Source organism: Dasypus novemcinctus, chromosome 24, assembly GCF_030445035.2.
Source record: "Dasypus novemcinctus isolate mDasNov1 chromosome 24, mDasNov1.1.hap2, whole genome shotgun sequence".
Lineage (NCBI taxonomy): Eukaryota > Metazoa > Chordata > Mammalia > Cingulata > Dasypodidae > Dasypus > Dasypus novemcinctus.
Window position 1 is genome coordinate 52,200,117 of NC_080696.1, and position 23,997 is coordinate 52,224,113.

General features: G+C 54.1%; 1 protein-coding gene across 1 annotated transcript in view; it reads right to left on the bottom strand.

The window, feature by feature from the left end:
• Nucleotides 1-23,997, bottom strand: part of PREX1 (phosphatidylinositol-3,4,5-trisphosphate dependent Rac exchange factor 1) — a 213,998-nt gene that overhangs the window by 12,061 nt on the left and 177,940 nt on the right. Inside the window, exons 20-33 of the mRNA XM_058287217.2 lie at nucleotides 21,517-21,653; nucleotides 20,564-20,687; nucleotides 17,635-17,829; nucleotides 17,124-17,284; nucleotides 16,215-16,425; nucleotides 15,523-15,799; nucleotides 13,439-13,645; nucleotides 12,223-12,311; nucleotides 10,816-10,898; nucleotides 10,557-10,647; nucleotides 8,312-8,440; nucleotides 5,486-5,527; nucleotides 4,251-4,471; nucleotides 1,575-1,674 (exon numbers count right to left, since the gene is read on the bottom strand). Of these exons, the coding sequence (XP_058143200.1) occupies nucleotides 1,575-1,674; nucleotides 4,251-4,471; nucleotides 5,486-5,527; nucleotides 8,312-8,440; nucleotides 10,557-10,647; nucleotides 10,816-10,898; nucleotides 12,223-12,311; nucleotides 13,439-13,645; nucleotides 15,523-15,799; nucleotides 16,215-16,425; nucleotides 17,124-17,284; nucleotides 17,635-17,829; nucleotides 20,564-20,687; nucleotides 21,517-21,653 (2,067 nt within the window). The remainder of the gene's footprint in view (nucleotides 1-1,574; nucleotides 1,675-4,250; nucleotides 4,472-5,485; nucleotides 5,528-8,311; nucleotides 8,441-10,556; nucleotides 10,648-10,815; nucleotides 10,899-12,222; nucleotides 12,312-13,438; nucleotides 13,646-15,522; nucleotides 15,800-16,214; nucleotides 16,426-17,123; nucleotides 17,285-17,634; nucleotides 17,830-20,563; nucleotides 20,688-21,516; nucleotides 21,654-23,997) is intronic.

Here is a 23,997-nt window from a genome sequence, read left to right on the forward strand (position 1 = left end):
TGTTACTAATCCTCAGAGCAGGCTCTTGCCCCGCCCCGCCCTCCCGCTGAGCGGCACACGGCCCTGGCCGCCTCTTCCGTCCACTTCTCACTGCTGCATTCCTGCAACTGACCCCAGCCCTGCCCAGCTGGGGAGTCAGCAGGTTTGTCTACCCATCTCCTGTCTCCCCTCGCCTGGGAGCCCACAGCTCCACCTGGCAAAGGCTGCCCTCAGAACAGGACCTGCATCTTACTCACACTCAAAGCAATGAAGAGCTTCTGGCAGGGATAACAAAACTATGGCATAGACACCCCTATCCTGCACTCAGGGCAGACATCACTAATCGATCAGCAGTCCCCCGAGTCCAGATTCAGCTCCAAGCAGCTCTACAGACTGGAAGTCACTGCCAGTTGATCCACACTGGCACCCAAATAGAAACCCATGGAGTCTGGAATCCAGTCCACACATTCTCAACAGAAGCAGTATCACTCCCAAGAGGGGAAAACTGGTTCTTACTCTTTTTGTGAATAAAGCACAAGTATACAAAAAGTACAGAAACCAATATACACTATCTCTGTGGTATTAAAATTTCAAGAGGGGGCAGTGGTTAGGAAAAATACATATATCTAAAAAGGCTCTTTAGGAAAGCAATAATGAAAAAAAGGTTGAGAAACACCAGTCTAAAGCAGGGCTTCACTAACTAGCATGCATCATAATCACCTGGCTTATTAACACACAGCTCTCTGGGCCCCACCCCAGAGTCTCTGATTCAGTAGGTCTGGAGAGGGACTGGAGAATCAGCATTGCCCACAAGGTCACAGGGGCTGCTGGCCCGGGGTCCCACCTGAGAACCACTGCTCGCAAAGAGCCCAGTGCTTCTCAGTCCTGGCTGCACATCACAATCACCTGGAAGGCTCTTCTAGACTCCTGGGGCCCAAGCCCCACCCCACGAACTGAATCAGAATTGCTGGGGCTGGGGCTGGAGCATCTTTGAAAAGCTCCTCTGGATGATTCTAAGATGCCCCAGGGCTGGGAGCACTGGGCGAGGCTGTGAGCAGCAGGAGGGCAGCCCACGACGGTGCTGCCCTCCACTGTGGCTCAGGGCCCAAAGCTGGGCCTGCTGTAAGCACGTGCTCATCATGTGGATGGGTGGGTGGGAGAAAAGGGGGAAGAGAAGAGAGAGAGGAAGGAATGGAGGAATGGAGGGAGAAAAGGAAAGAAAGCAGAGAGGGAGAAAGGGAGAGAGGAATGAACTCCTGTAATTATGGTAAAAGCCTCTTAAAAATCGTAAGTCTTCCCCAAAGAAGACATCTCTAGGGTGGATTTATTAATGGACTGGGTATAAGTTGTTCTCTTTTAAGAGTTGGTGGATATGACTGGGTTCACACAAAGAGAAACCCCTCTTTTTCCACATGTGCCCCAGATTCAGCTTGGAGACTCGTGTTGGGACCACGAAGTTTGAAGGTGCTGGGGCACCAGGGACCGGGGAGAGGTCAGCCTGGGGCAGCTGGCCAGAGGCAGCAGGGAGGCCAGGGCGGCCCCAGAGCAGTCCCTTCCTCCCCAGAACCCCAATGGGGGTGAGAGGAAGCACTCACTGGCCACGTAGTTCTCGTCCAGCTGCTTAAAGGAGAAGGAGACGTTGTCCAGCTCCGACAGGGTCACCCAGATGTCCTCCAGCATGGTCCGTTCCTCCTTCTGCAGGAGGAAGACGAGGCAGAGGAGTCTCAGGCGCCACCCCTGCCTTGGGGTCTCCTTCGAGATGCTGCGCTCGGACTCCATTGACACCCCAAATTGTGGGCCTAACAGGCACAAGGTGCTGCTTCTCCAGAGCTGGAGATGGACTTCCAGTTTGCCCTCTGGCCTGCCTCGACGTCCCCTTCTCATGTGCTCGGTGGCCCAAAGCAAGTCCCTTCCCTTGTAACTGGTCCACCACACTCAGCTTCTAACTCAGCCATTTCAACCCTGACACATGCAAATAAAAACTTCCCCTTTTCCTCCCAAGCTCTGCCAGCTCTGCAAATGAGGCCAGCAGCCAGCCAGCCGCGCAAGTCCCAAATCTTTAAGGCAGGGGTTCTTAACCAGGGGTCCGTGAGCTTAAACTGAAATCCAAAAAAACATGGTTCTTGTGGGGATGTGGTTGTGCGGGTATGATATATTTATAAAATAATGCAGAGTATAGTGTGGACTTAGTAAGAGGTCCATGGTTTCCACCTGACTGGCAAAGGGGTCCAAGGAACAAAAAAAGGTGAAGAACCCCTGCCTTAGGGACTTCCCAACTTCTCGCTTCCCTCACCGGCTACGCGATCTATCACCAAGCCCGATGCCTTGATCCCCAAGCATGGCCCACGTCCATCCACCTCCTCCATCTTCCCAGCCACCAGCCAGATCCAAGACACCCCGGCATCTCACCAGGACAACCAAGACGTCACCCTGCTGCCTGTCGCCCCCTGCCTACACCAGCCTCTGCTCAGAGCCTCCGTACCTGCTGTTCCTTTCTTCCTCGCATTGCTCATCTCCCCCGCCGCTTCTTGGTGAAATGTTGCTTCCCCAGAGAAGCCATCTTTGACCACTTAGTCCAAAGGGATTTGGGCATCTTCTAAAGTGTCTGCCTTATTCCCTTCTTTCCAGCTTCCTCCCTCCTCTAGCCATCCTTCTCCTCCATCTGCCTCCCTCCACAAGAAAGTCAGCCTCAGGCCCCAGCACCCAGCTCAGAGGCTGGCCCGTCCTGAGTTCTCAACAAATGTTTGGTGAATGTCCTCATCAGAGAAGAGTGGCGGGCGGGGTGCTCCAGCTGCCTTTCTGGGCCTCCCGGGGCTGGGGATGGGGAGAGAAGGCTGTGGGTTGCGTTTTCCAGGAACCAAGTGTGAGCGGATCGCCCACCAGCCCAGCGCCTGTGTGTGGCCGCGGCCGGCAGAGGACGCCAAGGCCACGCTTTCCCAACCAGCCGGCCGCTGTGGCTGCCAGAGCCGGGTCTGGGACCACCTCGTGGGTTCAGGGCTGGGAAAATGGGGTGAAGGAAGAAACAGCACAGATGAGCAAGTGCCTCTGCAAGCCGCAAGTCTGGGGGGCATCAGCTCTGGGTCCCAGCACCCTCAAATGCCGAGGCATCGGCTCTCTCTTTCGGGGACCAACAGGACCTGCCCTGGTTCTGAGGCCTGAGAATGGGTGGACGGAGGGGTCCAGGGAGCATCAGGAGATGCACAGGAAGCAGGGCAGCCCTGCGGAGTTGCCGGGCCCTAGGGCCAGACTCCCAGGATTCAAATCCTGACTTCCTGGCGTGAGTTTTCCCAGCCTGAAAACGTGGGTGGTAACAGGACTAGCCTCAGGAATGACTGCCAAGGTTAAACGCCACGTTAAACACACCGTCCAGCTTTCCCTGGGTTATTACTAAAGCCTCCTTCCTCTCTGGCCTCCCAGCCTGCACCCTGCTCCCCACACCCCCTACAATCTCTTCTCCACCCAGCAGCCAGGGTGACTCGGTGTCAAAGGCAGATCATGTCCCTCCTCTTCTGGGGCTCACCCCTCGCTCAGAACAGTCTTCACGCCAGCCTAGAGGCCTGGTTCTCTCTCCTGGCACGTATTCTGCTCCAGCCATGCTGGCCTCCTCACTGTTTCTCAAGCACGGCACACAAGCTCCCACCTCAGGGCCTTTGCACCTGCTGTTCTCCCCCAGTACCCTCGTGGCTAACTCCCCCTCAAGCCTGAGGTTGGACGTCACCTTCTCAGGTGACCGGCCACCTCATCCACACCTTCAGCTGCCACCGCTCCAGATCTTCCTGGTTTGTTTTTCTCGTTAGCCCTTATCGCCACACACCAGGGATGCTCAGGCTTGATGCTAGTGGCATTTGGGGCCGGCTCAGCCTTTGTTGGGGGCAGCCGTCCTGTGCACTGCAGGATGTCGAGCAGCTTCTCTGGCCTCTACCCACTAGAGGCCAGCAGCATCACCACTCCCAGCTGTGACAACCAAAAATGTCTCCAAACTTTGCCAAATGTCTCCTGGAGGGTAACATCACCCCGGGTCTAGAGCTTGTATCTACTTATTGGTTCAGGCTTGTCTCCCCCCGCTAGGATGTGAGATCCCTGAGCACAGGGACGCTGTTTTGTCCGCCACTAGAATCCCAGCGCCTAGAACAGGGGCACACACAGTAGGTGCTCAATAAACGGGTGCCGAATGAACGAGGAGCGGCGAGAGCCTGAGTGCCTAGAGGCCCCGTACCCCCTGGGGGCATCAGGTTGGCCAGCGGGAGCCCCTTCCTCCCCCCACCACTCACCACGGTGCCCGGCGAGAGCAGGGACTGGCAGTGCAGGAGGACGCCGGTGGCCGCCACCTGCTCCAGCCACTTGCGGCTGGCGTCGCGGCTGCTCTCCTCGTACTCGCCGTTGTTGTTGTAGCGGTAGCTGAGGGCCGCCAGGAGCTGCTCGGAGAAGGTGCCCACGGCCGCCACCAGCGCCTGGCAGAAGACGGCGTCCCTCCGCAGCTGCAGCTCGGTGTCTGGAGGCAGGAGTGGGCAGGGGCCTCGCTGGGTGGGGCGCCCCGTCTGATGCACTCTAGGTGGCCCACACCCCCAAAGGCCGGGGCCCAAGGCCAACCACCCACAGCACTACCCACCCATCAAAGGCCAACTTGCCCAAAGTTAAATCTCAGCTCGTCCCTGCCCACCTAAGCCAATTCCACAAAAATTAATTCTCCAAAAGCCAACTTAGAAAAAAGAAGGGGTGATCTTCCTAAAGTTTTCCCTAAATCCTTTATCCTCAGCTGTTTCCCCATTTGTTAGGGGTCTCCTGGCTGACTGGTTGACACCAAGCTCCGTGTTTCGTACACAGCAAGAGAGCTAAGGGAGGCAGCCCACCGTTGGTTTTCGTAGACTTAGGCCTCCTCCAGCCCCTGCCTCTTCCCCGGCCCCTGCCCTTGACGTGATTTGGAGAATTGCCAGTTTTAAGAGATTGGTCCTTCAGGGTCCCCATCTTTGGACATAGCTGTTTTCAGTGACTGGTTGGCTTCTGGCAAACTGGTCTTCACTGGCAGGTTCTAACCCAGAGACCATTTTAGTTGCATTTGGGCTGAGAATTTCTGGAAAGAAGGTAGAGACAGAGAACCCCCCAGGCTTCCCTCAGCCCTCTTCCGGCTCCTTCCCCTTCCCCGTTACTGAAGTCCCTACGCCCAGGCTGCGGGCTCCGCTGGCAAGGAGCCTCCCTAAGCATCTGCCCTCCACCCCTGAGCTTGTCAAGAACCACCACCTCTGGGAGGTGAGGCTTGTCCCATGGGTGCACGAGAAAGAAATGAGGCTCAAGTAGTTCCTAGAGGTGCAAGGGGGCAAAATGCCCACGTCCCCCAGCCTCAGGCCGTGTGGACCTTGGAAAGTTGACCCTGAGGCCCACGGCTGGCAGGAGAGGCCTTCCCCGGGCTGACGGGCACGGGCACCCACGGCCAGGCGGTTTTCCTGGACACATTCGGGGACAAGTGGGCACACAATCACGCAGACAACCCCCCCTTCAAACCCCTCACCTGTGCATTTCAGCAAGGCCAGGAGGAGCTGGTTCTTCCCATCTGGAAGGAGGAGAGAGAAAAAGGATGGGCTGCAGGGAGCTAGCAAGCGGGGAGAGCGAGCCGCCCCCACCCCGGCCCAAGGACTCTGAGCTCACTGAGGCAGCTCTGGCTCTGAGAGCTCGTGTCCAGGAAGCTTTTTTGAGTGTTGAACGAACCCCAGAAACCCTTAGACGTCAAGGAATGGAACCCCAACTCTTCGCCATACCTGCTGATATGTACCTACAGACTAAGACCCCTCGACCCCAGGGCAGGACCCCTGCCTGCCCCTTGAACCCGGGGGCACACACGCACACACACACACACACAGGTACACATGGCCACCTATGCATTCCCAAGTACAGACATACGCTCACATGTCAATAAACACCTCAGTGCACACCCTACACATGCTCCTACGTGTCCCCTTGTGTATGCACATCCTTCACAGCCATGTGCCTCCACGGCCGCATATTTACATGACCATGTGCTTACATGGCCACGTGTTTATACAGCCATGTGCTCACATGGCCACGTGCCTCCACGGCCACATGCCTACATGGCCACGTGCCTCCACGGCCACATGCCTACACACCTGTAGAAAAACTCATTTCTTCCAGGGAGAGAGCTAAGAGCCCGATCTCTTGCCTTCAGAAAGATGCTCCTGGAACCCAGAAGGGCTTCCAAGTAAAACCGAAAGGCCCACTGGGTTCACTTGCTCGAGACACGTTCTATCTGGGAGAGGCACGCGAGATTCAGGGCAGGGACGCGATGAGAACGAGAGCAGCCACAGCAGCACACACTAGCTGAGGACTGACTACGTGCCAGCCACCAGGCAGGTGCTTTATTTAATCCTCACAAGCAGCCAGCAGGGAGGGAGCATGACGAGCCCCTTTCACAAGGGACAAGGAAGTTGCCAAGACCACACAGCCAGTGAGTGGCAGAGCTGGGAGGCACGCCCTGGCAGTCGGCTCCAGAGTCCACACCCTAGCCAAGGAGAGTTCTGGAAAGGACAGGTCAGGGTGGACAGAGGCTGCAGTTCCCTGGGGGAAAGATCCAGAGTCCTTGCCCTGCCCACCATCTTGGCCAAATGTCTCCCTGGCCGGGGGTCCTTCTAGCCCAGAAGACACAGACTCAAAAGCTGACCAGGGCCAGGGCCACGGGCCAAGCAGGTACTGAGATGCCAGGGACCGTGCTGAACCGCAGCGCCTCCTCCACAGCCCAAGGAGGGAGTCCTCTCATCTCCAGCCCAAGGTGAATGTGGCACCATGGGTCCCCTCCCACCAGGTCTTCTGGAGGCTCACAGGAGCCAAAAATCCAGATCTTTATATGACACCTCTGCACATGCTGCAGCGGATTCACGTTTTTTAACGCTGTGGCATCAAAATCTATTTGTGAACATGACTTTAAAATGCTATTTGACCTAATGTAAGGGGGAAATGGAAAGGAGAAATGAGTTTATATGGCTATGAGTCTCTAAAAAAGAGTCTGGAGGCTGGCAGAAGGATTGCCCTTATGCACAACTGAGCAGAGTCTGAGAGACAGAAAGCAGATATAACCCCCAGATATTGGTTCCTTTGAGGGCTAAAGAGACCCACGGGAGTTATGGTCATGGCCGATGGGGTTAACTACCAGGTCAGATGGCCCCTCTTTGGAACTGGTGTTTATGTGTGATGAATCTGGACTCAGATGGGATCTCTCTTCATAAGACTTTCATGCTAATGTGCTGGAGGTGCAGTTAGTGTTGGGGTTTAAGATATATTTAGGGGATTTGAATCTCTGGACTGACAATGTGATAGCCAGGTCCTGAGCCTCAACAGACTCCAGCACCTACAATCTGATTTATTGGACTTACCACACTCAGCTAAGATGGAGTTGAAGAAGGACAACCACCACACCATGGAGCCTAGAGTGATTACAACTGAAAGTGGGAGGATTGCATCCAGCATCCATGTGGAATCTTAGCCTCCTCTTGACATAGAGGTGCAATGGACACAACCAATCCAATGTCCACATAGAAGAGGTGGCATTGGATTGGGAAAAGTGGACATGGTGGCTGATGGGTATGGGGAAAGGCAGGAAGAGATGAGAGGTGGAGGCGTCTTTGGGACATGGAGCTGCCCTGGATGGTGCTTCAGGGGCAATCACCGGACATTGTAAATCCTCACAGGGCCCACTGGATGGAATGGGGGAGAGTGTGGGCCATGGTGTGGACCATTGACCATGAGGTGCAGAGGTGCCCAGGGATGTACTTACCAAATGCAAAGGATGTGTCATGATGGTGGGAACGAGTGTTGCTGGGGGGGGAGAGGTGGAGTGGGGGGGTGGGGTTGAATGGGACCTCATATATATATTTTTAATGTAATATTATTACAAAGTCAATTAAAAAAAAAAAAAGTAGAAAAGTTAACTCAAACAGGAAAAAAAAAAAAAAAATCTATTTGTGGCCCGTCTGGTCAGTGGGCCACTGGCCTGTGACCATAATTCATAAACAAAAGGGAATGAATTAAATCCACGGCTCTGGAAGCTGGGAAGGAACAAGCCCAGCCTCCTCAGCCTCCTGGCTCCGCAGGAGAGCCCCAAGATAAACGGCACCCCAGGTTGGTAGTCGCTGAATAAAGTGTGTCGGCCCTGGGTTCAGGGCAGAGCCCTCAGCTGAGAAGGGGGCAGCCGCTCTTCTCGCCAGAAGGGATCCCTGAAGTGGGGAGACACGAGGCGTGGAGCTGGACCCATCCCCGGCCCTGCATGCCCACACGCAGACCCGAAGGCCACACCAATGCCACCACGTTCTCCCCGGTCCAGACTGACCTTCCACGTGCCTCTGGATGTCGTCCACCAGGGCCTTGATGGAGCTGGGCAGGTTCCAGGGGTCCTCCCGGATGCTGATCTGGATCAAGCTCCGGCCCCGGATTGTACACTCTTCTTTCTGTTTGAACTCTGGGGCAGGAGAGTGGCATGAGGACCAGGGAAGGGAAGGAAGGAGGTGTGGAGAAGGGTGGCCCAAAGGCCTATGTCCCTTTACAAACTCCAAAGCTCAAATCCTAGATCAAGAAAGCTGGCAGGATTATCTGGCCCATGGAGGGCAAAGACATGGTAAGTGTGCTACTGCTTCACAGTCCCATGCCCATGGCAGACATTACTAGCCAATCTCTGCACAATTCCCTACTAGGCTGAGGCAGTGACTCCCCACAGCTGCCCCCAATCCAACACAGGTATCACTAATCAATTGTAGCATTCTTTTCTTTAAACCCGAATGTAGCCAAGGACTCTTGCATACCACCGTTTCAGAGCCACAACCAATCAAGCCAACACATGAATTGTAACCTAGTATAACCCTTCCCCTACTCAGAGAAAGAAGGCAAGGTACTGAGAGGGAAGGTGACTTGCCAAAGTCACCCTAGGTAGTGATGGAGCCAGGCCTTGCTCTGACCCCAGGAGGACCATTCAAAGGCCAGGAAGACACAGGCCCCTGTTCCTTTGGCCCCTGCCCTACTACCAGGCCCCAGGATTTAAGATAGTTGTGGGTTCATTAGATGTGAAGGAGGTTAAAAGGTGATAGGCCTTCTGAGGTCTATCCCTTAGGGAGAGAGAAGCTCCTAAGACAGAAAAAGGGGCAACTGAGCCAGAGTGCCCCAAGTCCTCAGCACGGCCTGCCCTTACGGAGGGCAACTGCCCATTTGCTGGCCCATCTCCTGCACCCAACTGGGAGCTCCCCGAGGTAAAGGGCAATGTCAGATTCATCTCAGGGCTCCCAGTCCCAAGCACAAGCCTGGAACAAGCTGGTTCCTGAGAATTATTTACTGGAGGATGGATGGATGCATAGATGGGTGGGTGAATAGGGGAGTAGATGAATGGGTGGGTGGATGGATAGATGGATGGATGGTTGGGTAGGTGGGTGGATGGGTCAGTGAGTGAGTAGACAGATGGATAGGTGGGTGGGTGGATGGGTGGATGGATGTGAGTGGATGGGTGGGTAAATGGGAGGAAAAAGAGAGAGTACCTAAGAAATTTAATTCTTTTTCTCTTCTAAACATTTTAAGAAAAAAGTCTCAATTTGGTGCTGGTATGTAAATACTTTAACATTTTCAATTCACTAATCCCTCTCCTGAACAAAAACCAAAGAGCCCTGAGCAGTCAAGAGCATCTTGTTAGAGTGTTATAACATTCCTTTGTTGTTTCCATTGTATTTATTGTTATGGCTACCATCAATTTATGGCATATAATGTTTATGGCATATAACGTATGCCATAAATTTAGAAAGGTTATATAGAAAGTTTAACAAATTACTTATAAAATTAAATTTCTAAAAGGGAGTCATTTTTTAAAATAAATGTTATGTCAATAGTAATATAGGTGGCAAAAAAACATGGTTAAAAAAATGTGCAGATGTTAAGTAGAGCCTGGGCATGTTGCTAAAATCGTGAAGGGGCATGTGAATGTCAGGTTTGGAAAACTGGGCTCTAGTCTACCTCCGCACACCACAAACGGGCAGGCCGAGGCCCAGAGAGGTTCAGGGACCAGCCCAGCCTTGGCAAACCTCTTCTGTAAAAAGTCAGATAGTGGGCGTGGAAGTGGCTCAAGCAGCTGAGCACCTGCCTCCCGGGTTCAGGTCCCAGTGCCTCCTGAAAAACCAAAAAAACAAACAAAAGAAAAAACCAACTCAGGGAAGCCAATGTGGGTCCGTGGCTATGCGCCAGCATCCTACTTACAACCTGGATCAATCCCCGGCCCCCAGCACCTCAAAGAAGTCAGATAATCAGTAGTTTAGGCTTTACAGGGCACACGTCTCTGCCGCATAATCTTCTTTGTTTCGAGTTTTCAGAACTCTTAGCTCATAATTTCCACAAAACATGCTGGAGCCTGGATTTGGCCCTTGGGCCGACACTGGCTGACCCTTGGACTAGCCCATGGCCATATGGCAGGAGAGGGACACCGCTGAGGGCGGGCCGTGTCCTGCCCAGGCCAGCGTCCTTGGCCCACTGCGAGCTGTCCCTTTGCTGGACGCTGGATGCCCGTCCTGGCCCTGCCTGGGGACCCCTGCCTGGGGACTCACCTTGTAAGCTGTGGTCCATGGGGAAATGCTTGGTCTCCTCGAAAGCCCTGCTCATGACCGGCCCTTTGAGGAGGGCGTTGATGGCGTCCACCTGGCAGCAAGCAGCGCTGGTTAGTCCGGCCCCTGTGGCTTCCCCTGCAGGGACCGAGAGCCACAGCCCGGCTCCTGCCTCCTCCCGCCATCGGCCCCACCCCAGCCCCTGGGCAGGGGCTCGTGACAGAGGCATCCAAGGCCAGGCCAGGGCAGGCCAGGGCCCTACCTGGTTAAAGAGGTGCTCCAGGCAGCCGTGAAGTTTGTCCTGCTTGTCTGACGGGATCCGCATGTCACAGGGCAGCTCATCCCCTAGCACGGGAAGAAGCCACGGCCATCAGTCACTCCTGCCCCAGCCCATGCCTTACCAACCTTTTTCCTAAGAAGGCAATGGAGGTACAGAGCTCCAAAACCCACGTGGGGCCTGGAGTCCAAAAGACCAGGTCCGAGCTGTGGATCATTGGGCAAGTCACTTGACCTCTCTGAGCCTCATTTCTTCAGCTGTGAAATGGGCAACAGGCTCTGAAGTATTACATAATTTTAAGACAATATTATTTCCATTCTACAGACAAGGAGACTGAGAACCAGAGAGAAGGAACTGGACCCCAAGTCTCCTGATTCACCATGACCTCAGCTTTTTCAGTTATATCAGCTGCCAGGCATAGTAAATGCCTTCCTAAAACCTCCCCAGGTACAGTTTTTGGGGTGGAATATCTTATGTGATGAAATATTTATCTAAAGTTCAGCAGTATCTTCCATTTCACTTAAGCTTCTTTTACTTCTGTTAAAACTGAAGCATAATTAAAATTAAATTTTTATGCACAGACTATCTCTGGAAAGACACACGAGACAGCAGGGACAAAGCAGCTTGGGAAAGAGGAAGCTGGGGACAAAGGGGGGGGCCCTCAGTGCACAACCTCTCATGCGTTCTGAATTATGAACCCCGTGGATATGTGACCTAGCCCCAGAATAAATTTTTAAAAAATTTAAAGTGAAAATAAAGGAAACTAAAAGTAAACACATATACAGAAAACAAAACAAAGTTCAGGCTTTCGTTAAAAGTTGCAAGTACAGTATGATCTAATTTATAAGTTATTATTTCTGTCTGTCCAGCTGTCCACTAGCCTCCCATCCATCCACCTTCACATGCGTCGGTGCATGACTATGCACTCACCAATGGTCTTCACCAAATATGAGCAATGCTCACTTCTGGAGGAAATGATGCCATTCTGATTTATTGCTGTACGTACTTTTCAACTTTCCTGTGTCTGAATTATTTGTACAAGCAGGTCCCATCCCTACGACTGGGTCACCCTGTTTTGGTCACTTTGGTAGGCTCATCCCAATCTCTAATTGCACCCTCTCTGTTTTCAGTTGCTTCGTGTCCATGACACTCATGGAGCACGTAAGCGCCACAAGGACAGGCATCTTTGTGTCCTTCTCTGCTGTGCTGCCAGCGCCCGGCATGGGGCATGGCCCGCCCCAGGTCCCCAGTAAATACCTGCTGAACGAATGAGTGCAAGGAAATAGAGGCCAAACTCTGAAACATCACCCAAAAGATAGGATAAAATAAAAATCAACGACACAATCTCCCCGGGGTGACCCCACTCACCCCAAGGCCAGCCCCTCGACTCACCAGACCCCATCTCGTCGCTGCCCAGGTAGGAGCTGTTGCTTCTCACGCTGGTGTAGGAAAGGACCGAGTCCCGGTTACTGTTGCACTCGCTGCGGAGGGACCGAGAGAAGGGGAGTCACCCTTGGCTCACGCCCGCTGGTCCCGGCACCTGGCACTTTCCAGGGCACAAACAGAGCCCCCAGCCCCTTAGGCGGACAACCAGGGGGTGCCACAGGCCAGAGAGAGGGGACACTTTTCTAAGCCCCAGGACAGAAACCTAGAAATGGCAGGAAGGTGGGACCGTTTCCCCGCAGGTGTTAATCTCCCTGAGCATGCTGTCCTCGGGGGGCTGCCCCGTCCCTGGACCCCCGCACATACCACCCTGACGACAAGCCTGGCTGGAAACCAAAGGAGGCCGGGGATGGCATTTTATTAGCCATGTCCCAGGAGTTCAGGATCCGGGGAATTAGAACCCACAACCCCGAAATCCTTCCACTCAGCCTTTCTGGCAATTAAGGCAAATATCAGAGGACTCAAAAATGTAAGAACAGATATACAGAGCCATAGAGAACCCTGGGGCTACGGACGTGAGGCTGTCAGCCAGTGCGTCTTATCATACGTGTACCAGAAAAGGCTGGAACTGTCCACCAGTCAGAGCCCTCCAAGACTGAAGGAATACAAACGCAGGCAGGACTGGGATGGGATTGAACAGTCCTGTACTTTGCCCACAAAAAGTGGAAGCGCCCTTCTAAGACTCTGTTTAACCACCACCAACTCAGGAAGGGCCCTGTGACCTGGAGCTGGAGCCCGCATGCTGCTCTGTACACGGTCAGACTCACATGGCCCCGCTGGACCATTCGCTACAGGAAACTGAGCCATAGTCTTTTAACCTGCCGATCAGAACCTCACTGATCTTGTTATAATTAACCAGCAGAGAAACAATTCCAATCCTTGTGGCAATCAGGCTCTCCCACTTGGATCAAGTGAAAATAAACGGGGTCTTAATCTGCCTTCTGTGCCAACATTCCACCAACATGGACGGTGCCCTGGAACTTGAGCCTGGGGCAGGGGAGCCCAGCTGGGCCCGCGGGACAACCCCCCAGAAGCACAGGGTTGGGCACCGCGCCCCCAAGCCCCCCGCATCCTGGGAGACGGCTCGGGCACTCTGACTCGCCCGTGGGCAGGTGGCCTCACCTGTCCGGCGGGCTGTGCGCATCAAGCCCAGGCGGCCACCCACCTGTAGGAGTCGCGGTAGCTCATGGTGTCATGGCCCGAGTCCTCCTGGTCGTCCTCGGACACCTTGAAGCACACTTTCTTGATGCCCCCGTGGTCAGCCCTGTCCATCTCGCTCTCTTCGCTGATCAGCGGGGAGGACGAGACCTCCTCAGCGGAGGACGGATCACAGGACCCGCCCGAGGTGGGCTCCGTAATGGTGGACAGCAGCCTGCGGGGAGCAGAGACTTGGAAGTGGCCCCAGCCACCTCCAGGGAGGCCCAGGGAAGGTCTTGACCTTGGGTCTCATCTTGGCTCTTTGACCCGAAGCAGAGAGGACGGTGTGTCTCTCCCTTAAATTCTACCTGTTCTGCAAATGCACATCAGTGTCCCCAAAGCTGGAGGTATGTGAGATTCGCAGGTCTTTTATCTCATGGCCAAGCTCACCAGGCTCCAGGGCATAGAGCAGGGCCAGCAAACTTTCTAGGAAGAACCAGACAGTAAATATTCTCTGCTTTGGGGGCCATACAGTCTCGGTAACAACTACTCTACTCTGCCACTGTAGCATGAAAGCAGCCATAGGCCATATATAAATGAACGGGTGTGACTGTGCCAATAAAACGTAATTTACTAAAACAGATGATGGGCCAGATTTAGCCCCAGGGCTGTAGTTTGCCGCTAAAATTTCATTTAAAAAAACAGGCAACAGGTCAGATTTGGCCCACGGGCCATCGCTATCAACCCCTTGCATAGAGTGGAATGGTTGAGAGCAGAGGTTTCAATGCCAGACAGACTCCAGATTCAAATACAGATGCTGCCAGTCCCCGGCTCCGGGACCTAAAGCTAATTCTCTCATCTCTCTAAGACTCAGTTTCCTCATCTGTAAGATGGGGGTAATAACAGTATCGGCCTCCGAAGCTGCCTTGAAGACTAAGGGAATTAAGCTATGGAAGTGCTTAGGACAGGGCCTGGGGCCTCAGAAGAGCTGAGCCTGGTAGACAGACTCCAGCCACGTCCCGGGGAGGTCAGGATCAGGCCCATTTTACAGATGAGGAAGCCAAGAGGTTACGTGACGCAGGGTCACAAAGCTAATAATTGGCAGGACCAAGATTCCAAACCAAGCCCCCTGGCTCCAGAGCCTACGTTCCTTTTTATCGTGGAAATTTTCCATCACACAAAAAGAGTGGAAAGAAAGCAGAGTGAAGGCCAGGTTCCCAGCAGCCACCTCCAACAAGGACAACTCAGATGTACTTGTTTCCTCGGTTTCCCTCGTCACTTTTTCTTTCTCTGGCATATTTAAAACAAATCTAAGACACCGTATTTCTCCTGCAAATCCCTCCCTATGTGTCTTGAACTCTGTCGGACTAGCTTTAAAACCAGTGGTTCTCAACTGGGGGCAGTTTCCCCTCCCCCACCCCCAGGGAATATTTGGCATGAAATCCAGGCACCCAGTGGGGAGAAGCCAGAAATGCCGTCAAACGTCCTACAGCGCTCAGACAAGTCCCATAACAAACACCATCCAGCCCAAAAGATCAACAGGGCCAAGGGTGGGAAACCCCATTTTAAACCTAACTGGGCTGCTCTAACCACACGTAACAAAATCAGGCATTCCTTACTGCTCCCAGCTACCCAGTCCAAGTTCAAATGCTCCCCACACGCTCCTCTTCTCACACGTCCAGATGCTCCATCTGGCTGGCAAGTCTCTCAAGCCGCTTTCACCTCCAACAGATCCCCCTCCGCCCCCCACCTGCTTCCCTCCGAGTTCTCGGGGAGCCCGGGGAGAGGACGAATGGCCTCGGAGACTCTCCCGGCTCCTGGATCTGGCCCACCACATCCTCCAGGTGCCATTTAGCAGACCTGCCCCCACATCCCATAACTAGTAGTGAGGTTGGAGTCTGGTTCCATTTTTGTTGGCAGAAATGTCCCTTAGGGGGTGCGGTGTGTGTCCCATTCGGCATCACACCAAAGGGAACATCGGGTATGCCTGTCGCCTTTTCTGCAATATTAAAATTAGGATGTTTTCCCAAAACCTTACCTAGCCCCAAACGTCACCAGTGATGAGGCTGCAAAGCCCCGCTCCCCCACCCTGCCCTTGACCCCAGGGCGCACCTGTTGATCTGGGTGACGTATTGCTTCATCTCCTTCAGGGCCACGTCCAGTTTGGTAAAGAGCTGCAGGTAGGCGTCCTGGATCTCACGGTCCTCCTGCCTGAGCAGGAAGGTCAGGCCCCGGTCCTCCTGGCCAGGCGCTCCGCTGGCCAGCCCAAAGCCGCTCTCTTTGAGACCTTGGCCTTGGGGATCCCCGTCCACAGTGGGCAGGCACTTCCAGGACGGGGCAGCCATGGTGGTGATGCAGTGCTGGGTGTAGGACATAGGGTTCAGGTGCCCTGCAAGAGAGGAAGGGCACGCTCAATCAGAAACAGCCCCAGGTACCCATTTGGGCAGAAGTACATAAACCCATCTCAGGAATCCCAATAAACGAGAAAACTTTCCCCTTTTTATTATTATTTCAATCCACTCTATTACTTCCAACAGAAAATTTCATTTTTTGTGTTTTAACATCTGTGCTCTTTTTCCTGCCCAGAATGCAGATATGATGGCTGGTACCCCAGCAGCCAAATTAGACCATGAGGCATCCTTGAGGATGTTAAAGATGGTGGCAAAGAGAGACAGAAGGAGCTGGATCCTTAATGACAATGGAGTTTCATTCCAGCCCTGGACTGGTGACCTCCAGATCTCTTTCTGTTTAATTACATGAAGTGCAAGATTCGAACACAATTTCTAAAAGACACAAGAAGGTACCTTGCTCTGGGTCAAGGCCGATGAGGGAGGGTTTGCGTCCGAAGCGGATACTGAAGGACCTGCCAATGGAGGGGGTGGTCTTGGGGTAGGACACCTCCATGAGGTTGACATGGCAATTGGTGGGGCAAAAATCCAGGCCACACAGCGGGTGGGGCTCCAGGGCTGCTTGTTGGAAGGGCGGGCTGACCCTGCTCTTCAGCTGGGCTGCGAACTGAGAAAGGTGGGGATGTGGGGACGAGAGTCAGGAGCCGGGGAGTCCCGGCCCGCCCGCGGTCCCCACCTTGTCCTGGCCTGGACCAGACATTCCCAAGTGTACAGGCTGCCAACGGCTCCAAATGGGAAAGCGGGTTCCCCTGCCCTGCCTGTCACTGGATGCAGGACCTGCATTCGTTTCTGCGTTTCAGCTATTCCTGAGCTGACCTTGGGGAACCCCGTCCCCAATCCTTGAGGTTTAGGTGGCCTCCCCCACTCCCAACTCCAGGGTGGACACATGACTCAGGCTGGCCACACAGATCGTTCCACTCCTGACTGGTGCCGAGCTGGGCAAGTGACCCAAGCTGAGCCAGTAAGAGCCTCCCTGGGACTTCTGCTGGACCCACTGAGCTCCTTTTTTCACTGGGGTGACCAAGGCAAGAGTCCCTGGGGTCCACCCTCATCACTGTAAGAGGAGGGCCTGAGAATAAAGCCCAAAGAGAGGAAAACAAAGTCACGTGGTGGAGAGAGGCCAGGTTCTGGTGGTATCTGTTTAAGCACCCAGATACAACCATGCCTGAAGTTCACCCCTGGACTTCCAGGTGAAATAAGCCCTGAAATAAGCCATAAGTCCTCCTACTTGTTCAGCTCAGTTGGGTTAGCATGAGACACACCGAGTGTGGGAGCCCTTGCAGAGACCCTGTAGGGTGCAGGTACCTCCTGGTAGCAGCAGATCCTCTGGCTGATGCTCTCCAGCTTGGTGTCACAGATGTTCCGGAACTCGAAGTGAGACATGGTGACAATGCTTTTGTTCAGAGCCATGAGTCGCCCACAGTTCTGCACAAAGACACTGTCGTCGGCAGCAAAGGCCTCGAGATCTGCAGAAACAGGAACAGCTACCGAGTGTGCAGGTGTGTACCGTGCAGTGTGTACCGGGGGTGGCCCTGAGCGGGGGTTCCCCCTGCAGCAGCTCCTTCCTGCCTCACAATACTCCTGGGAGGGCAGGTCTATTATAGGCCCAATTTGCATATGAATAAACAGGCTAAAGGGACAGTGAGTGTCACTTTTCTAAGACCCGTGTATCTGACCAAGAAGTGGGGCAGGGACCAGAATTCAGGGTCCGTGCTAACCGAGGACATGGGTAGCAGGCTGGCCCCCTACCACACCAGTGCCCTTCTTCCCCCACCCCTGGTAAGAGAAACAAGCTCTCCCGGGCAGGGCAGGGCACGGGAGACCTTGGCGGTGAGACTGAAGCAGCCGCGGGGCTCCACGATCTTCTCCAGCACGTGGCACTTGACGCCCGCCGTGCTCGTGTACTCGTAGACCACGCCGTGCTCCAGGTGCGCGTTGTCCACGGTCAAGCTGACCACAGGGCCGTCCTCGTGGAGGGGCAGCTGGGAACCCAGGGCCTGCAGGGCGAAAGCTAGAAGCCAAAGGCACGGGAGGCCCTCAGGAGGGGGACACCACTCCACGGCCAGCCGCCCTCCAACCCGCGTGCCGCCCGCTGCTCCCGGCCGAGGACGCTGAAGCCCGGGTTGCGGCTCTGCTCGGCTTTGCGCGCTCCGTGCGCCCCTGGTTCCCGGCAACAAACGCCCCTACTGTCCTCTGGGGGATCAACCCTTGTGCCCCACGCTCCGCCTGTGGGGTTGAGGAGAGCCGGCCCCCACCTGCACCCCCCCTTCCCCTGAAGCCTGGGTCCAGGGATGGGCAGGGGACACAGGACTTGCCCCTCGGCATATTTTGTCCCCTCACTCAAGGGGACTGGTTCAGGAACAAGCGTGTGACCCAAGTCGGGCCAACGAGACTCAAGGCTGGGCTTGTGTTAGATCTACAAAGCAAAGGAGACACCCTCTCTTTCAGCTGGGTTCCAAGCTGCCAGCACCACGACGTGGAGAAAGCCCCGGTGAGAGGAAAGCCAAGCAGGAGGAGCTGAGGGAGAACCAGAGAAAGAAAGAGACTCCCGGCGATACTTAATGAGGACCTGGATCAAGCCAGACCTGAAGCTTGGCGCGCCACTCAGACTTTTAGATTCATGAGCCAGTAAATTCCCTTTTTATGTGACGGAGCTTAATCCTGATGAACGAAGGCCCAGAGAAGCTAAGTAACTTCTCAGAGGCCACACAGCATGGTACTGGAATCCCTGGGAGACAAAGCAGCCACCTCCTCAGAGTGAATTTCTTTCCTTCCCACTCACTCCAAAGGGCGCCCCTCCACACACCATCACGCTTTCTCACCCTCACACTATTGTCAACACCAGTTCACCATTTGGTGGACTCTCTCTCCCCTTAGGTCGGCTCCACGGGGCAGGGGACGTGTCTATCACGTTCACTCACGTATCCCCCAGCTCCTAGGACAGGGCCCTGCACAGAGCAGGTGCTTCTGCTTGTCGGATACAAGAACAGAAACTGCCGCTCCTCTCCGCGTGGTTTTACCGCCATCCTCAGGGGTCGCCTGCCTGTCCACAGCCCTTTCCTCTCAGAGGGACGTAAACCGGGCTCCCACTGCCACGATCCCCCTTAGCTCCCTAAATCCCTCTGCCAAGCGGTGTGTGTTTCAGCGGGGGGGGGGAGGCTGCTCCCCAGCCCACCCACAAAACCCTGGCTCATTGCAGAGCCCCTGCCCTTACCAGCAGGGAGCTCGGAGCTGCCGGACGCTGCAGCCTCCAAGCCCAGAGCCCTCCCATGGCCTCCCACCCCAGCACCACTGAGGAGCCAAGAAAGCAACTGCAGAGAGGGCACTATTATCCAAACCGTCGATACTGACCAGGAACCTGCCATGCCAGGCAGTTGCAGGCTCTATACCACAGGGAATAAAAACCCACGAAGGAAATCCTTGCCCTCAAGGAGCTTATGCTTTAGTGGGGAAGTCAGTGGGGAAAAAAACAAATAAGCACATGATATATGTCAACTAATACTTGCCATGCAGAAAAATAAAATTAAATACGGGCACACAGAGGGACAGAACTTATTATTACTCAGGGCTGCCTCCCCGAGGAGGGGACATGTGAGCAGAGAGCTGAGTGGGGTGACGAGCCCTCGCCATGCAGATATCTGGAGGAAAGTACAGCAAGGAGCAGGACCAGCAAGTGCAAAGGCCCTGGGGCAAGAATATATTTGGTGTTTGAGGAAGAGGAGGCTGGAGGGGATGGAGCAGAGAGAGTCGGCAGGAAGGTGATGGGAGAAGAATCTGGAGAGACAAGCTGGGACCAGACCATCAGGGCCCTGAAGGGCATGGTGAGCTGGACGGGAGGCACCGGAAGCTTCTAAGAGAGACATGGCTTGCCCAGTTTTAAAGGGTACCTCTGGTCATTTTTTGAGAACAGCCCATAGGAGTAGGGTGAGGCCAAAGCAGGGCCAACAATGAGCAGGCCACGATGACAGTCCTGCTGAGAAATGATGGTGGCTTGGGCCAGGGCGGCAGCAACAGAGGTGACAAGTGGCCAGAACCTGGATGTATTTGGAAGATGGAGGCAACAAGCTTTGCTGCTGGAATCGACGTGGAGGGATAAGAGAAGAGAGCAGTCAAGGAGGACTCGGAGGTTTGAGCCCTCAGAATCTGGAAGGAAGGAGATGGGACGCCAAGGTGAGAAGCAGGTTTTGGGAGAAGGTCCTGAGTTTGGTTCTGGCCACACAAAGTCTGCAATGCTTCTTAGGGACGCGGGGCAGTGGTCGGACAGGCCTGGAGTTGAGGGCAGAGATCAAGCTGGAGAGAAACGGGGAGCCTGTGGCCGCCAGTGGTGGTCCACGCCCTGAACCCTGGACCCCGGGAGCACGCTGTTCGAGGCAAGGCGGGAAGGTGACGGGCCTGGGTGCCCGGGAGGGCCTCCTCTGGTCCCGGGGCCTGGCGTGGGAGGGGGGAGGCAGCAGAGTCGGGGCCAGAGGAGACAGCAGCGGAAGGGCTCGGCTGGCCGTGGCCGGCTTTGAAGACGGGAGGCCCGCGAGCGAGGAGCACAAGCAGCCTCTTCCTGGGTGTTAGCCCAGCGGGCCTCTGTGGACGGCGGGTGTCCAGCACCGCTGGATAATAAACGTTTAAGCCCCCAGGCCTGTGGGGATGTGTCAGAGCAGCAAAAGCAAACCAAAACAGAACTGACGGTGTTGAGACAGACCAGATGAGACGACAGGGGCGGGGCCCCCGAGCTCCCCTCCGCCCCCCATTACCTGAATCAGGCTGGTCCTCCTCCTGGGCACCCCCGCCACCAGGGGGGGTCCCCGGGGGCCTCCTGGCCGGCCCGCGCCTCCTGGGCGTCGCCTCGTGGGTGTGGTAGATCCACTGGTACAGGCCCTGGTAGGAGGCCGGAGTGAGGTGAGAGGGGCCGCCCGACCCCAGGGTCCAGCCAGGTCGCCACTGCGCCCCGGGCGCCCGCCAAGGGCCAGGGGCCCGCCTGGCATCAGCACCCTGAGTCCTGAAGGCAGCCCTGGGGGGAGGCCCTGCCATTCCTTAGAGACGTGGAAAGCGAGGCCCAGAGCGGGAGACGGGCCTGGCCAAGGCCACAGCTAGAAGAGGGCGGAGCCGAGACCCAAATCATGGCCCGATTCCCAAGCTCAGGCTCTGCGCCTGCCTGTGGCCCCACCTCTGGAGAAACCACCGAGACTGCACTCTGGGACCTCCCTGCCCTCACCCCCAACAGACTCCACTCCTCGCAGAAGAGCCTTTGGGGAGTTAAGCCAGCTCAGACAGCTCTGTGCGGGCAGAAACCTTGACCCTCTCACGTCCCCGGGGCCTAGAAATGAGCCGGGGCAAGTAGCAGACATTCACTGAGCATCGACTGAAGGAACCGGTGAATGAATAAATGAATGAATGAAGACACCTTCTACCAGTACCCTGTGCCCACCCACCCAAGAGTATTGATTTTACCATCAACACAATTATTTGTCCAGCATGCCTGTGTGGAAAGAGAAGTGGGTCTTACACCCATTCCACAGCCAGAGCCGCTAGGTATCCTGGCCCAGTTCCTCCGGTTTCAGCAGGCAGTGGGAGCACAGGCCCGCCCAGGCCTGCAGGTGGCAGCCACAGCCTGCGGTGCCTAAGCTTTGCCCCAGAGAAGGAGGGTGGTCCTCGGCCCCATCTAAGAAAGAGTTTCCCCGATCCCCTTGGCTGCCAGGCGGCTCACCAGGGCCTCTTCTCGCCGGCTCCGGAATGCCTGGAAGTGCTCCAGGACCTCAGGGGCACCGTCGTTCATCACGTTGCTGCCGTTGACCTTGAGGATGGACTGGCCAGCACAGAGCCCTGCAGCCGCGGCCTCTGAACCTGGGGGGACAGGAGCGCATGGGGCTGGGTGCCGGGAGAAGAGGGGCTGGGGCCGTGGCAGGAAAGGACGAGACTAAGATGGACACCGCCCGGCCCCACCACGCCCCTCACACACACACCCAGAACCTCCAGCCTCCCCATCCTGGAACCTCCCTTGAAAACTGCAGGGTGGGCAGAACAGAGGCTGGCCCGGAGAAGCAGCAGCCAGCCCAGGGCACGCAGCCAGGAGGCAGAGGAGGCTGGGCCTGGAGCTCCGTCTCCTTTACCGTCCCACGACAGCCCCATTTTGCAGAGGGAAACAGAGGCTCCGAGAGGCAGAGTAACTCTCCCAAGGCCACAGGGGCTGGGAGAAGTCAGGATTCAAGCCCAGCTCTACTGGACTCCCAGTGCAGGTCTTGTCGGCTACACCACCGCCCCAGAGTCATGGGCCCCAGAGTGTTGTGTGGTTAATATAAAGGGTCTCCAGTGCACGCGAATGTCAGTCTTTGCCTAATTGTGGAAGGGTATCAGGCCTGGCTGATGTCTTGGTGACAAGTACTGGCCTTGCAGCCCAGGACATGGGCTCAAACCCTGGTTCAGCCAGAGACCAACTGTGTGAACTTCGAAAGTTCCTTAACCTCTCTGTGCCTCGGTTTCCTCATCTGTAAAATGAGGATAATAACGGTACCTACTTGTAGGGTTCCTGAGAGATTCACTAAGTTAAATACATAAAGCAGCAGAATGCAATTAACAGTACTGAAATATATCTCTGAATAATTAAAAGAAGAAATGTTAGACTGTAGATATGGTAACAGAATAAAATTTTTTTAAGAAACTCATGGAACTACACTATACAAACAGTGAACCCTGGGTTAAACCATGGACTTTAATTAACAGTAATATTACAAAAATGTGCTATCACCAATCATAACAAATATTCCACACCAATGCAAGGTGTTGGTGCTGGCGTGGTGTATGGGAATCCTATATTTTATGCATGATTGTTCTGTAAACCCACGACTTCTCCAATAAAGAAAAATAAATACATATATACATATATATAAACTATTCAGCAGCAAGTCTGGCATTTAGTAAGTGATCAAGAAATACTACTGTTCTCGCCTGGTCCCCCTATAGACACCTTCTCTTACCTAGAAGTGCCCTAAGCAGGGTTCTCAGCTGAAGCACTTTTGACATCTAGTCCAGATAATTCTTTCCTGTCCTGTGCACTGCAGGATGTGAGGCAGCATCCTGGCCTCTAACCACCAGAAGGCAGGAGCAACCACCCCATTGGTGGTTCCCATTGGGAAACCCAAAATGTCTCCAGACATTGTCCAATGTCCCCCGAGGGGAAAAAAATTGCCTTTGGTTGAAAATCATTGCTCTAAGGATAAAAATCTATTAAAAGATGCTCAAATTCTCAGTTACTTTCTGTCATAATATGCAGTTTCCTAATCAAGTAATATTAAAAGTACAACTATGTCCCCAAAAGTGATAAAATCTAATATTTAAACTTTAAAAGGGGGAGATCTTGGACTAAATGTTGGTATGATGTCAATTTTCTCCGCAACGATTTACAGATTCAATGCAATACTAGTGAAAATTCCAACAGCCTTCTTTATAGAAATGGAAAAGCCAATCATCCAATTTATATGGGAGGGAGCAGAGGTGGCTCAAGCGATTAGGAGCCTCCCTCCCACATGGGAGGCCCCAGGTTGGGTTCCCAGTGCCTCCTAAAAAGAAGCCAAGAAGATGAATGCAAACAATGAGGGGGGAGAAATCATTCTTTTTTCTAATCTTAAAAAAAATAAAAGCTTATTATCCAGAGGGAAACATTTAAAAAAAAAAATTTTTTTTATACAGGAGGGTAAGGGGACCCAAATAGCCAAAACCATCTTGAAAAAGAAAAAAGTTAGACTCATTTCTCAATTTTACAACTTTTTACAAAGCTACAGTACTTAAAACCACATGGCACAAAGATAGACAAGATGGAATTAGACTAAGAGTTCAGAAATAAACCCTTACACCTAAGGCCAACTGGTTTTTGATAAAGGTGCCCAGCCCACTGAATGGGGAAAGAACAGTTGCTTCAACAAATGGTGCCAGGAAAACTGGATATTCACATGCAAAAGAATGAAGGTAGTTTCCTACCTCATAAAATACACAAAAATTAACTCAAAATGGATCAAAGAGCTAAATATAAGAACCAAAACTATAAAACTCCTACAAGAAACATAGGGAGGGGAGCAGGTGTAGCTCAGTGGCTGACTGCCTCCTTCACATGTATGAGGCCCCAGATTCAATTCCTGGTACCTCCTAAAAAAAAGAAAGAAACATAAGAAGCCATCTTCATGACCTTGTGTTA